Here is a 15250-nt window from a genome sequence, read left to right as displayed (position 1 = left end):
CTCTGACCACCACCAGTAGGCAACGGGTGAAGTGTCTTGCCCAAGGACACAACAACCGAGACTGTCCAAGCCGGGGCTCAAACCGGCAACCTTCCGATTACAAGGCGAACTCCCAACTCTTGAGCCACGATCGCCCCTGTGAACAGGAAGTCTTTCCACAGCATTAATGTACAGGTACATAGCTCCCTGTAGCATTTCAAACTAACAAATTATTTCATTATTAGTAATGGATGCTAATTTGTGTTCTCTGCACTGTGAAGATCATATGTGATGCTGCCAACATTATCACAAATGTGGAAGCTAACTGCTCAGCCTCTGTGAGTGGTGGTGGTGGAGGACCCCCACCTGTTTTTCGGGCCTCCGCTTTTTTTCTGTTGGCTATAACGGGTCACATTTGAGCATACAGAGTAAGCAAATATGTACTTGTAATGTGCTCAGATAATTTCAATAAGTGCTTACAGAAAGAAAATTAATGTAGCCTCTAACTGCAATTGATTTACATCGGACAAACAGACCAAGCACTATGGCTCATAATACAATTACACCTTACCTGTTTGGACTATATTTTTATATTTCATTTTTACTTGCTGCCAGGAACGTTTGGGGCCTGTTGGGTTGCACCTGCGCTCACATCACATCACAAAATAAAATGTATAAAATAAAAAATAATAAAATAACGTGTAAAATGGGTGGAAATCCCTAGATCAATGTTTAAATTAACACTCATGCATTGACTCTGTCGGCTATGTTTTGCCATGCATGCTCCCTTTCTTTTGCAGCTGAGGCTGTGTTACTTTTTTCCCGCAAAATTGGCATGTTATCGGCATATGCTGCCATCAGAATTTCGGCCTCAAGCGCTGTAAAATACATTGACCGCGCCTTCTTTCCCTCCGTCTCCATGGTGACTCGCTTAATCTGTGCTCCACTAATCAGGGCTTTATGTATCCTCGTGCGCGCGCTTAACTTGGGGTTAAAGCAACTCCACGTTGACTGAACTAATTGTTATCAGCCTTTCTGAAACCGAATATTCCGAGTTGGACAGTTCGGGGTTACTCAACCTTGAGTATCGTTTTTCACTCTGTTTTCTAAACCGGCTTCCTGAAATAGGGCCCAGGGGTCCGTTCTTCGTACCTCGCTAAGTAAGTTAGCTGGATTTGATTGTTGACGATTTCGCTGATCTTGGATCGTTCGGTTCTCCGAAGCTCATCCGGGACTTGCTGTCATAGCAACAGATCCGTAAGCGTAAACCTGCTCGGGAGCAGGCTTACTTTATGTAAACAGGATTAGATCGCGGCCACTCAGGTATGTCCGCTTCATTTATACGAAAGCAACAGCGATATTCCACCACTGTTTCACCATAAATAAATAACATCAATGTAACTAAAGATAATGCAGTATTTGATTCTTTTATTGATTCCATACAGATACATACTAGAGATGGACCGATCCGATATTATGTATCGGTATCGGTCCGATACTGACCTAAATTACTGGATCGGATATCGGAGAAAAATAAAAAATGTAATCCGATCCATTAAATATCACGAAAGCACCTCACAAAACTTGCAACACGCCGTAACTCACCTCAGAACGTTAGCACGTCGGAGCAGTATGCATCACGTGATAGAGCGGCTGTGGCATGCCGGACCTGTCCTGGTCTGGATAGCATTTGGAGCTTCGCTAGCAACCCGGCATTTCATCTCCGACAAAGTTATCCCGAGAGAAGTAAAGCAAGTGTGTAAGTCCATCTCTGAATGTTTGTAAAGCATTCCTGCGTTAAGCTTAACAAGCGACTGCCTCTCACTCTCCGGCTGCTACTTCAATCGTGAAACTGCTTAATGATCAGCTGATCGGCTTTTCTGTCACGAGTCCGTCTGTCTTGTTTGTTTTTGGCCCACTTTGCACCAGAAAGAGGAAACCAGCGGCTGAACAACAGCAGCACGTTTAAGCTTGATAAGCTGTTGTAAGAATTTATTTAATATTACTTTCTACTCGAGGATCTTTTTCTACGTAGCTGACGCTGGTAACTGTGCAGGGGCGGATCTAGCAAAGTTTAGCCAGGGGGGCCGATAGGGCATTAACAGGGAAAAGGGGGCACAAAGACATACTTTTCTTTCTTATTCTCATTTAAAATGTCTAGCTTTTAATAAATAATTATCTGACACCCAAAGTTTTAATTTGATGTAAAATGAATAGAAGTCAATTACTGTATATAGTGACTATTAAGTCTAATATATATATACCCTAGTAAGCTATAGTACTTTTTACTTTGGGAAGGTACCATCTGTGCAGTCTGCAATTTTGTTGAAGAAAGATGTTGAATCTATTTAATATTTCTTGAAAAATAATTGATTTCTGTGCATTTTTTTCACACTGCATCAAATTAAGGTTGATTACGTCGATTAAGCATCATGAGGTGGAGCGTGAGGGGTGGTTCCCTATTTTTTATTTATTTATTTTTGTTGTTGCTGGGAGTTGGAACCCTATTAGTTAGGTTGCTTAATATTTACGCTAAGTACTCTTTAAAATACCAGAATAGGGAGGATGGTGTAGGTTTAAGTTTATTAGATTGATCAGTATTGCTGAACTATGAAATATTTTTTTTTGCATACAGGTATAACAGAATAGCTTTAGTGTAGTTGTTGTTTTAAACTTGAGTATGAACTTATACAAAATGCAGCAATATATTTAAAAAACAGTTTTGTTGATTAAAAAAAACTATATCGGATTCATATCGGTATTGGCAGATATCCAAATTTATGATATCGGTATCGGAGATAAAAAAAGTGGTATCGTGCCATCTCTAATACATACAGGTCATTTCCTAAAAAAAGGGAAATGTACTATTAATCATTCTATTTCATGTATTTGATTGTTTCAGATGTAATTCATATTTTAGAGTAGTAATAGTAAATTACTTCGTGTAATCAAGCTGAGAGACCACGGCTATAAAAGCGAAGGTGGATTTGGGAAGCCTGTTGCAGCCATGTCCTGTCCGTATACGCGAGCCACCCATTGCGGAAGGTGCAAGATTGATAAGGAGAGTTTTCAGAATTCAGCGTATATTGCGGGATAGACAGGATCCTTTAGCTCAGCGCGACAGTGTGCTCATAGAGAGATATCGATTTTCCCGTGAGGGTATTATTTACTTAACCAACTTGTTGAAGAGGGGGTGCAGGACCACCACCTGTCTTATTTTGCTCTGCCCTTTTCTTGGTTGCTGTTATGAACAAACAAACAGATTATTTCAGGGTCTCTTTTCAAGAGACTAAAAGCAATATAAGTGATAAATATTACCATTCTGTAGAATATTCTTATATTTCACTTTTACTTGTTCCCATGTTCTAGTGGGTCCTGTCGTGGCTCTAATGTGAAAGAGGATATAATGTAATATAATAAATTTACCCTACCGCCTACTGGTGTTGGCCAGAGGGGCCGATGGCGCGATATGGCAGCCTCGCTTCTGTCAGTCTGTCCCAGGGCAGCTGTGGCTACAACCGTAGCTGCCTCCACCAGTGTGTGAATGTGAGAGTGAATGAATAGTGGCATTGTAAAGCGCTTTGGGTGCCTTGAAAAGCGCTATATAAATCCACTCCATTATTATTATTATTATTATTAAATTACTTACGAGTTTGATTTGTCAGCAACTTTCTGCCAGCCCTCTCTCCTTGCTTTTGCAGCCTTTGCAGTGTTCCCTTGCGTTTTAATTAAACTCTGAAACTCCTGAAATCCCTCAATCAAGAGTTCTTGCTCTGCTGCCGAAAAATACTGAGCGCGCTCCTTCGACATTTTCGCCGACCAATCAGAGGGTTGCCGATCAATGTTTCTACTATTGATGCGTAGCCCCTGTTAAGCCACCCAGTGATCTCACATTACTTCATCCAGCTGTACTAATCATCAACAACAGGTGTGTTCGGAGAACCGGAATAGCGAGCTCAAAGTTGGCGCGATGATTTGATCTTGGATGTGTCATTTGATCTTGGATGTAGTAAGCGAGGTACGAAGAACGGACCCCAGGGGTGGGCAATCTCAGTCCACGAGGGCCGGTGTCCCTGCAGGTTTTAGATGTGTCCTCGAACCAACACAGCTGATTTAAATGGCTAAATTAGCTCCTCAACATGTCCTGAAGTTCTCCAGAGGCCTGGTAACGAACTAATCATGTGATTCAGGTGTGTTGACCCAAGGTGAGATCTAAAACCTGCAGGGACACCGGCCCTCGTGGACTGAGATTGTCCACCCCTGCGTTAGACAGAATTTCTTCACACATGATCGTAAAAAGATCAAAATTCATATTTTTTGTATTTTAGTTTGACTCGGTGTGAGAGTGAGCCTCCGAGACTCTCACACTTCTCACCATAATTAATCAATTCAATTTGAGTCGTAAAACGTTCTGTGTTTATCTTTAATCATCACAATACTGACTCCACCTCTGCTTGCATCATCAGGTGACGACGTCCTTACGTCACGGTTTGCATCTGGGGGTCGAGGAGTCGTGCTGGCGGCTTTGAAGCAGCAGTGAGTGAAACGTGTTTCCTCAGACATGCTACAGGTTGCTCATAAAAACACATCTCATCTTATCTGTGATGCTCAGCTCTCACAGCGCCCCCCGCAGGAGGGAGGTCAAAGTTCACTTCTTGGACCCGATGCCGCTCCACTCTGCGGGAAACCCCCCGGACGCCCCTGCTCTGAGCTCCCGGGATGCAGCGAAGGATGCTGGGGTCCAGATGGAGACGCCGCTGTCCTCTGGTGACCTGGGAGATGCCAGTAGCACTGCCGCCGCCGCTGCCACTGCAGCTTTGGCAGCTGCTGCTCCTCTCTTCAAGGTGAGTACAGCTGATAGATCGATTCAGCCCGTACACATGTTTATTTCTGCTTTTTCCACATGTGAGTCTCTGGGACTGACTCACTGCTGCCTCTGCTGGACATCAGAGGAACTGCAGCTAATGTTTAGCACCTCTGTTTGTGTTTGTTTACAGGCTCAGTCTGATATGGAGGCTCGAGTGGCTCAGCTGGCTGACGGCATCCAGAAGCTGCTGCAAGCTGACAGGTAAACTGTGTGCACCTGTCGCCTCGTTATGCTGAAAACAAAAACAATAAGAGAAAAATAATTCTGTGTTATAAAAAGTCACTTTAAATGAAGTGGAGATGTGACATCACTGTGACATCACCGTGTCATCAGGGAGGGTGGGGACAGAGGGCGGAGCATGAGCCAGCAGACACTGCAGCACCTGGAGATGCTGCAGTGCCAGCAGGTGCAGCTGCAGGTGAGTACAGGAACACCTTTAATGATGTCACCGTGCTGAACAATAGCAGCAGGGCGTGTCAGACGTGTTATCCAATCAAAGAAAATGTAAAACCTGGGAATTGTAGGAATAAAGATGCGACGCCTCCTGCGTCTCTTTCTAAACTTTCATTGGCACTTCTCTCCTCCAATCAGAGCCAGCTGCTGGAATCAGCCCTCAGGATAGCGAGCGGCCATGCTTCAGACCCGCCGACGCACCTGCAGGTCACACACCTGGATGCTGCAGGTAAGCACACAGCAGTTTGTGTTGGTCAGCATGAGGTGCGTCCTGTGAGTCCTGACATCAGCTCAGTGGGTCAGCCTGGAGCTTACACATATCGGTACAGGGGAGGTCACAGGAAGGTGGAGTTTGCAGTGTGCTACTACTCAGAAACATGGACAGGTGTACCAACAGCAGAGCAGTTTGCATGTTTGTGCTGTGTACTGTTCCGACCCACACATGACATTTTGAATTATTTAGCAAACAATAGATTATAAATATCAACCTGTTTGTCTGCCTGATAAACACCTGAAACATAATTGTTTCAAAAACCCTGTAAAAAAATAAAATCATTTTCTTTTTTCATCCAGTAACTGAAAAATCTTCCAATATTTTTTTCATTTTATGGCTGATTTAAAAACACATTGTTTGGACTTAAAGTGCAGAAATACAGAGAATTTTTTGAGGTCTTAAAATGATAAAAATGTTATTTGTTTGTGTATAACAAACAATGATAAACAAATAACTAAGTTTTGGACTGTCAGTCCCGAGGTGTAATGAGGAACGTGAACCAGCAGGTGGCAGCTGTGTGTGTGTGTGTGTGTGTGTGTGTGTGTGTGTGTGTGTGTGTGTGTGTGTGTGTGTGTGTGTGTGTGTGTCAGTACTGCAGGCAATCCGGTTGTTCAGTGATGACGCGACGAATCCTACTTCGGGGTCTAAAGTAGTCTGCGTTTAACCTAATTTTAAACATTACTATAATCATGTTTTATGTTACATAAAATTGATTAGTGGATCACTTAACAAAAAGGCTATGAAAACTAGTACTATTTGTAGTAATTACAAATTATTTGAATGTTTGAAATTCTTTGTATTGCACCCCCTGGCATATGTTAATTTTGTTCTGATTGTATACATGTTCTGTATACTGTTTCTTAATAAAGTTTAATATTTAAAAAAAAAAAAAAAGTAGTCTGCGTTTAATATGGCTTTTGTGTTGTTAACATGTTTAATGTTATGTATTTTCTTCTATTTAATCTCAAAAAGCTCCTAAAACTGTCAGTGATCACTGTTGACCTCCCTCGGCTTTTATTACCGCTAATCATTTATTTAAGCTCAGTTTTTAAAACCTTAAGATGTAGCTACAGCCCAGCCCATGCAGCAGTATATGAATGACTAACCTCGTATTGTGGATGGATTATCTCAGTTGTTCTCCTGGCTGAAGTTTGGTCCTTTTACAGCATCCTGCCATGCGATTACATTTGTTCCTGACCACCGAGAACACTCACGTTAACTTTTATCGAGTGGAAAACAAGTTAGCTTGTTTATATTATGCTAACATAGCTGTGTCGCTAGCGGTCATGTAGCACATCATTATATACCAGCTAGCCCAGCAGTAACCTTACAAACGTCACTGCTGTTTAGTTTTCTGTCTTCATTTATGCTGGAAGTGATAGCAGAGCTGTACGTTTTAATTTTTTTCTAAAACCCCGCAGTCAGGACATGCTATATTGTATTTAGATAGAAGCTAGCAGGGAGTTAGCTCGTTAGCTTCTAACTCCGTTAAATGTCAGAAATTCCGTTTTCATGGATGCCTGGATGTTAAACTCAATTGTTACACCTGGTAGAGCAGAACGCTGATCATTTTATTAAAGATGAAAGACTTTAGACAGTTTTTCAACTCTCAGTAATGTCATAGTGATCGTTTGATATACGGACCTGCAGCGGAGTTTAGACCCAGACACGGCTAGTGACGTCAGACTGAACAATCGGATGGAGACAGTTGTCATGGTAACCAGAGTGTTTGTAGATGCTGAATTTAGATGTGTGTGTGTGTGTGTGTGTGCACATCTGTCGAGGCAAATATCGCAGAATTCATGTCTGAAATTCTGAAATATGCTTTCAACATCTTCATGAGATCCACCTGGAAAATCCTTGTACACCTTTCCAGGCTTTCCAGGCCTGGAAAACATTGAAACTTCATGGATGATTAACCTCCATCTCTGATTTGTCTTCTTCTTCACTGCAGCAGCAAACAGCCTCGGCGCCCAGCCACCGAGCTCCTTGCCAAATGTAGCTGTCCCTCCTGCCCCAGTTACCATGGAAACGCATCGCCTTGACCAATGGGCAGATCAAACCAGGTGAAGGGGGGTGGGGGGAGGATGTTTTTGTGGGTTTGATGGAGGCGGTTTTGTTATTAAACAGAGACTGAGAGACACAGACAGGAAACAGGCTCAGGGTTCAGGTGCACTCCTGACACACCTGGAAAAGCTTGAACCTGCTTATTAAACAGCCACCAATCAACACGCTCAGAAGGACTCTTGGTTTTTGTGGTTGTTCTCATTTATGTGACGCGTTCAGTGAGCACACATGGAGATCTGAAGGGATGCAGGGCCCGCACAAAAACAAATCTTTATTACGTTTTTCGTGTGTTTATTTAAGAAAGAAAAATAAAGATGTTTGATTATTCGCACAGATCCACGTGAACCGAATAATCAGCTGAAGCTGAAAATGGAGGCAAATAAAATCCTGTAAGTCACAAACTGACTCCAAGCTGGATTCAGATGTGCACAGAACTGGTTTGACTGCCGGGCTCTACACGGGCTTTCTCCTGGTTTAAAGAAGCCTTCAGAGGTGTCGACACATTACTATCAGTGATCTGCATGTGGTCACCGTTTGGTCTGAGTCAGTTAAACCCACCTATGAAAAAACAAGCCAGTGATTTTCCTGCAGTGGAAGAGCAGAGTGAAGCCCTCGTGTGTTTTAGAGACAAAGGTTAGATTAGTTCCTGTGCAGTGATGCTTCAGCTAAAGCGATGAAAGGTCATGTGAGAGCATGTGGAGGTGCTGATTGGTCTGCTCGGTCAGTCGGAGTGCTGTGTGAAGACTGGAGCAGGTGGAGACATAAAGGAGCCTGGGAGCGTCTGAATGCTACAGCAGGTCTGCGTCGCTGCATTTGCATAATCATTCATAGTGTGTGTGGGGGGGGTGGGGGGTGGGGGGGGGGGGGTGCTACAGTTGATCCTGTATTCTGCAGCTTCTCCTCGCACGTTTCCATGGCAACGCCAGCAGTATCCATGAGAGGCACGCAGATGCTTTTGTGTGTTTATGGAGATGGCACTAAGCCAAAGCCGCCACCCACTGCTGATAACTGAAAAACCGCAATATTCCCAGAATGCACCAGTGTAGTGCATATTTTCATAACTCACCTGTGTAAACTCTGTCAAGGCAAGGTTGCATATCAGGGGCGTGGCCTTTTTGACTGACAGGTGGGTGTAGCTGCTAGCTCGTGCTAACTGGACTGTGGACGTGTTTGTGTTGCTGTGAGGTTTCTGTACGAACAGACGTCTTTTATTGTTATGAATGAGCAGGTGACTGTGACAGCCAAGGCCAAACTGCAGCCAAGTCCCTCTGTGAGTTACAGGCTGTGAGGTAACCCCATCCTGTTTGTGCACACTCTGCTTGAAACTAGTGTAGTTTTTATTTTTCCGCCTGTTTGATGAACTGCGTGCGGACAGCTCCACAGAGACTCATTGCTCAGTGATGTGATTGCTGTCTGCAGCAGAGCTGAAGCTGCTGTGTGGAGAATCGGGATATTTTCCACAGTCAGACGTGCTCTGAGCACTGAGAGGCTCGGGTCAGAGAGCTGCCCATCACGTCACATCATGTCTGACTGCACGGCACCTCGATCAGGAGACACACGAGGGGAAGGAAAGAGGCAAACAAACCTCTCCTATTGGTCAGTTCTTTGCTTTAATCTAAAGAGATTTACAGTATACCACAGTAATCCTTTGCTGATTACCGTAGTATACTGCATGTGTTACACATCACAAGACTCATTTTTACTTATCGCTTATTTATTTAACTGTGCTGCACAGCTACACTGAGGGTTCAAACAAGAGCATAAATTAACTTTGCTGAGCTCTGAAGACAGAAACCAAAGAAACATCAGAGCAGCGAGGGCGATCGAGGCTCAGTGCATACTGAGAGAGAGAGGAGGGGTGGGTTGGAGCAGAGAGGTAAAACCTGCCTAGCAACACGGATGCCTCTGCAGCCCAAACCCCCAGGGTCCACCTGTAATATTCCACCTTAAACTGCTGTGAGGTGATGAAACACCTATGCTGTTGTTTCCTCTGAGGAGGGGGGGGGTTGATCTCAGAGTTTCTTCTCATGGCAGCAGACCCCCACCCTCAAAAGCCAAAGACTGGTAAAAGGAGCAGGAGTTATTTAAAGAAACAAGCCGTGATACTTTTATGATGACTCGTGAACAGCCCCACAAACTACAGACAAAAATATGATGGGGGGGGAGGCCTCAGCCCTCCCGCTGTGTGCCCCCTCCGGACCCGTGTGTGCTGGGGTCAGACCCGTGAACCCCGGCAGCTGGAGTGCTGCAGGTGGAGCGGGCTTCTTCTTTACCTGGATGTGACAAATACAGGATGAAGAGGAGGTGGTGGGGGTGACACAGATGGGGGAAGAACGAGGGCAACAAGTGAGATCACGGAGGGGGAGGGACGGTGACGTCAGCTACTCCACCAGGTGGCATTGTGTGAGAGAGGGTAACAATCTGAATTCCTCCGCTTCCCCGGGAGTGATGCATGCAGGGAAAAAAAGGCAGAGCTCCCTCCTCCTCCCTCCTCCATCTCTGCAGCAGCACACGGAGCTACAGCAGCAGGAGGAAGAGGAGGAGGAACAATAAGCTCAGAGGAGGCTCCGCAGTCCGGCGGCGTGTCGCAGTTTTAGCGGGAGCTGGTGAAGCGGCTGCCCGGAGGAGGAGGCAGGGGGCCGGCAGAGGGAACATGTCCTCCCCGCAGGTGTCCCGCCGGCAGTCGTGCTACCTGTGCGACCTGCCGCGCATGCCTTGGGCCATGATCTGGGACTTCACGGAGCCCGTGTGCCGCGGATGCGTCAACTATGAGGGCGCGGACCGGATCGAGTTCGTCATCGAGACTGCCCGCCACCTGAAGCGCGCTCACGGCTTCCAGGAGGCCCGCGGCGCCGCGGGAGCGCCCCCGCAGCAGCAGCCCGGGGCGACGAAGAGCCAGGCGGCCATACTAAGCGGCAAAGAGCCGCCGAACCACCACCACCACCCGGCTGATGGTGCAGCCAAGCCCCAGCATCCCGGGACGGACCGCTACTCGCTGGGACGCTTCGACTACGGCGGCAGGCCGCCCACCGGGCTCGGAGGACCGAACGGCTTCAAGGACGACGGCCCGCCGGAGCTGAACCGCCAGAGCCCGAACTCCCGCGGCAGGACCCCCGCCGGACCGCCGTCCGCCGCCGTGCCACCCAGCCTGCTGCCGCAGACGGGCCGGGCCGAGCCCGGGGCGAAGCGGCCCGCCTCGGTTTCCGCCGCCGACCCGGACCGGGAGCTGAAGGAGAAGCAGCGCAACGCGGAGGTGCTGGCAGAGTTGAGCGACAGCCTGCGGAGCCGCCAGGAAGAGTGGGCGGGCCGGCCGAAGGCCGTGCGCGACACGCTGCTTGCGCTCACCGGAAGCACGCCCTTCGACGTCCGCTTCAAGAAGGACCACGCGCTGTTGGGCCGCGTGTTCGCCTTCGACGCCGCGTCGAAGCCCGGCGCGGAGCATGAGCTGAAGCTGTTCATCGAGTACCCGAGCGGCTCCGGGACGGTGTTCTCCAGCGCCTCGGGGGTGGCCAAGCAGATGTACCAGGACTGCATGAAAGACTTCGGGCGCGGGCTGTCGTCCGGCTTTAAGTACCTGGAGTACGAGAAGAAGCCGGGCTCCGGGGACTGGCGGCTGCTCGGGGACCTGCTGCCGGAGCCGCTGCGCTTCTTTCGGGAGCCGCTGTCCGTAGAGCTGCTACCGCAGCCGCACGCCGACGGCGGCTTCCCGCTGCCGCCAGGACGGGCGGGGGGCTCCCGGCCCGGGCTGAGGAAGAGGAAGGCCTCCCCGGAGCCGGACTCTGCGGACGAGCAGCAGCGGCAGCAGTGGCTCGGGGGCCCGGGCGAGGCCCTCAAGACCCCCCCGGAATCCGCCACCGCCCCGCCGCAGAACGGACAGTCCCCCATGGCCGCGCTCATGTCAGTGGCGGACGCGCTCGGTAACGCGCACTCGCCCGGCAAGGACAGAGACTCCGCCGCGCACTCCAGGCACGCGGCCGGCAGCCCGGCGTCCCCGGCCTCAGCCTCCGGCCAAAGGCGCCTCTCCTCCCGCAACGGGGACCTCGGGCTGCCCGCGCAGGACCAGGTGCACGCGCAGAGCGTGCCCGACTCCCCCGTGGCCAACAGCGGACCGCTATGTTGCACCATCTGCCACGAGCGCCTGGAGGACACTCACTTCGTGCAGTGTCCCTCCGTCCCCGGACACAAGTTCTGCTTCCCCTGCTCCCGGGAGAGCATCAAGGCCCAAGGGGCTTCCGGGGAGGTGTACTGCCCCAGTGGGGACAAGTGCCCGCTAGTCGGTTCCAACGTGCCCTGGGCATTTATGCAGGGGGAGATTTCCACCATCCTGGCTGGAGATGTGAAGGTAAAGAAGGAGAGGGACCCCTGAGGAGGAGGTGCTGGAGCCTCAAGCCCAGACTTTGTTTTTTATATTCCCCTGGATCACAGCCCAGGTCGAGGTACTTCAGCCTGCCCCCCACAGAGATTCGCTCTAACCTAAACTCAGTCAAATATTCAAACCATGAAGAACAGCAAACTGTTTCAGTCGTTTAGAGTCTGGACTGGTGATCACGTGAAAGCTTTTCTGATTTAACACTTTCCACCTTCCTTTGTCATCGTGTCTGTTTTCGATGTGACGGAGGTCAAAGGTTGAGTTTCAACCTGGCGTCAGTAAAATAAATGAGTGTTACTGATCCAAAGCAGCGCTGACACTCTTCAGTTTATACGTCGAGCTGCCTCCAGCTCCGTGTGTGTGCAGTAAGATCATGCATGCTATAGTTTCTGTCCAACACTCAGTCTTCTTTACTGTGAGGCTTAAAATAACCTCAATATTCTGTTAAAATGAGTTCATGTTATTACAGGTGTGTGTGTGTGTGTGTGTGTGTGTGTGTGTGTGTCAGTCATTACACCCATGAGTACAAATGTGTGACCACTGCGCCGGACCGTCAGCCCGTTTCTGCATCTGTAAAGAAAACCTGATAAAAATACGTTGAAGGCTTGAAACGGAGATTATCGTGATGCAGTTTAATAAACGTCTCGGACAAGCAGGCGATTCTTATTTTGAAACAAAGAAATATGTTAAAATTTATAAGAAAAATGTAATCGTCCAAATTATCCAAACTCCGATGTATGACATCAGAGTGATCTTTGGTTCGTCTGGCGTTTAAACTTGTGCGTTTACTTTGTGAATGAGTCGTTTGTGTTTTTGTCTGTTGTTCAGGACGATGTGCTCACAGACTGAAACAGTTTGACTGAAACATGGAACATTACTGATGTTAATCTGTGCCTGTTGTGTGGGTCCAGGTGTCGCTCCCACCGTTGCTCATGTTCGTCTGGAGTTTGGTTAACATACAGTCACAGTTTGTGTCCGAGTCGCCGTCACACTTCTCACAGTGAAACTCACATCAGTTATGTTTGTTTAAAACGGTCGTAAATTCTCCCTGTTTGATAAACGAACCCGTTGACGACCGGGTGGAGAAACGCGAGGGGAGGCGTTGCTCACGTTCAGCGTTTATTACCTTTGACTCTTTCTAATTAACGTCGTGGACATCATCAAGCTCGTGATCTCAGAATGACATCATGCTGTGACTGTTGTGAAGCAAAGGTCTGTTAGCAGCGATGAGACCGGCGGGGAGTTTCAGGGCGTCTTTGTGCACGTTCCCACTGCAGGAAGCGGCCGGTAGGACGCCGTTTCAGGAGGAGAAAGCGCTCACTTACAATCCGTCGCTCCACGTTCCCACTCTGTGGAGCTGCACTCGCCGCAGCTGGAGGGGCTCTTCATGAAGGGTTATTCCAGAAATGCAGCTGAAGCTGTGGAGCACGCTCACAGCAGGTCCATACCTGTGTCAGGCGTCCTCACTGTGAGCGTGCACACACACTCGTCTTGAACGGATCGTCACAACGATCGCCACCGTCCGCTGTGAGCTCACAGAGCCTTTGTTAAGTTATTGCTCGTGGTTTTGGTGCCTTTAACGAGGCGTCGCACAAAGATCAGCTCGGTAACGTTCTCGGCGGTAGACCGTCACTCCTGTGGCACGTCGACAGAAGCGGGGGGGGGTTGAGCTTAAGATGATTAGACAATAACTGGCTGTGTGCAGACTTGAACTTTAACCTCAGGCTTGTTGGACGTGCGGATGAAACGGGCGTCATGCTGTTTACAGAGCCGCTCCTCGCCTGAAACAGCTGCAGCATCAGTTCACCTCCTCTAACCCAACATGGCTGAGAGGAGGCGCGGCCGCGTTCGCTCGTGACTCTGATCTCTGCAGCAGCTTTGAGACGAGTACAGACTCTGACTCGCTGCAGCCGTGAGCCGTCACCGTTCAGCTGTGCGTGTTTGCTCCTCATAACTCGCTTATAGAAACTTTCTGGGCTTTAAAAAACAAACAAACTTCATAGTTGGATTTGTCCAGCGAATAAATGTTATGTTTCTGTTGCACCTGGATCCACAAAGCAAACGCAAAGATGGAGGTCAGACTGATGAATTCTTCATTTTCAGTCAAGTTAAAACAAGTTAACTCCCAAATGCAGAGAGTTTCTGCTGTGGACAAACTGGTTCCAGTGGTTTGAAGTGAACCAACCAAAAACGCCTCGACTTTGGCCCTGACAGTTGGAAGGTAAAGTCACCTCGAGGAACACATCTGCTGCTCGTTTGCTGGTTTTCTTCTGTTTGAACTGGACAGGAAGTAAGACCCGTGAACACGCTAGCTCTCTGACGGCTGTCGGAGAGACTAAACAGGAAGTTTGTTTCTTCTGCCCGGAAAGCCAACGGTGTCAGAGTATAATTATGCCGACGTTTCACTGCAGATGTAAACGAATAAATCAGCATAAAAACAGACGAGCAGGACGTAGAGTCATGTTTAAACGACCCTTGGAATTGTGTTTCGTTTCTACCTTGTGTCATGATCTAAATGTAAAACAGAAAAAAACCTTTTGTACTTAAACTGTGTCAGATGTTTTGGGACATCAAAGAGGAAACCGTGCACACGCCGTCTTCCCTCCGTCCAGGTTCCAGCCGAGTTTGGAGCAGACAGCTGAACTTATAAATATTCTACATGTGGATGTTTTAGAAAACGTGTTTAACAAAGAAACGAGCGTGTTGTGTTGTCGTGGAGATGAAGGCGTGGTCAGTGCCGTGGTGTTTAGGAGGTTCAGTGTGAGGCAGCCGGTAGTCACTAACACATGCTCCATTTTTACATTAGAAAGTCGTGTCTGTAAAGAAAACAACAAAAAAAGCAAATTTTTTTTATTTTTATAGAAATAATTTATTCATATTATCATTTTGAATTTGAATTTAATTTTTCCTTTCTAATATATTTTGTACTGCAATAAGAAGCCCCTCCTCTCTGTTCCTGCCTCACATTAAGGTTCAGCTTGTTTTGTGTTTCTGTTCAGATAAAAATGAAACTAACACATTTGATCTTGTAACGTGCCTTGGAGCTGAGTCGGTTGTAATAAATTCCTTTTCTGTCAAACGTGACGTTTCTTTAATGCCACACTCGACTTTATTTTGAAATTCTGGTGCTGGAATCACTCACGTCCTGTGGCTAAAGGCTTCTTTCAGTAGAAACTGAGTCAGGCTGTGATGGAGCGGCTCACCTGTTTTTCCAGAAGTCCAGCTAAAGTAAGAACACTGG

The 15250-nt window shown here is 47.7% G+C and overlaps 2 protein-coding genes across 2 annotated transcripts in view; both read left to right on the top strand.

The window, feature by feature from the left end:
• The window catches only part of kiaa0586 (KIAA0586 ortholog), a 33661-nt gene that overhangs the window by 2545 nt on the left and 15866 nt on the right, over nt 1-15250 (top strand). Inside the window, exons 2-7 of the mRNA XM_085342634.1 lie at nt 4446-4515; nt 4592-4823; nt 4977-5047; nt 5180-5264; nt 5438-5528; nt 7528-7639. Of these exons, the coding sequence (XP_085198760.1) occupies nt 4446-4515; nt 4592-4823; nt 4977-5047; nt 5180-5264; nt 5438-5528; nt 7528-7639 (661 nt within the window). The remainder of the gene's footprint in view (nt 1-4445; nt 4516-4591; nt 4824-4976; nt 5048-5179; nt 5265-5437; nt 5529-7527; nt 7640-15250) is intronic.
• On the top strand, nt 10294-14825 carry irf2bpl (interferon regulatory factor 2 binding protein-like). Its single transcript, XM_085342635.1, has one exon. It carries the CDS (start codon nt 10294-10296, stop codon nt 12004-12006), a length of 1713 nt encoding a protein of 570 aa, XP_085198761.1. The 3' UTR covers nt 12007-14825.

The sequence above is a fragment of the Diplotaxodon limnothrissa genome, linkage group LG19, assembly GCF_057381915.1.
Source record: "Diplotaxodon limnothrissa isolate DT_005_m linkage group LG19, D_limnothrissa_male_GT1.1, whole genome shotgun sequence".
Lineage (NCBI taxonomy): Eukaryota > Metazoa > Chordata > Actinopteri > Cichliformes > Cichlidae > Diplotaxodon > Diplotaxodon limnothrissa.
The sequence above is the reverse complement of the archived record's forward strand: the minus strand, read 5'-3'. Positions and strand labels throughout refer to the sequence as shown.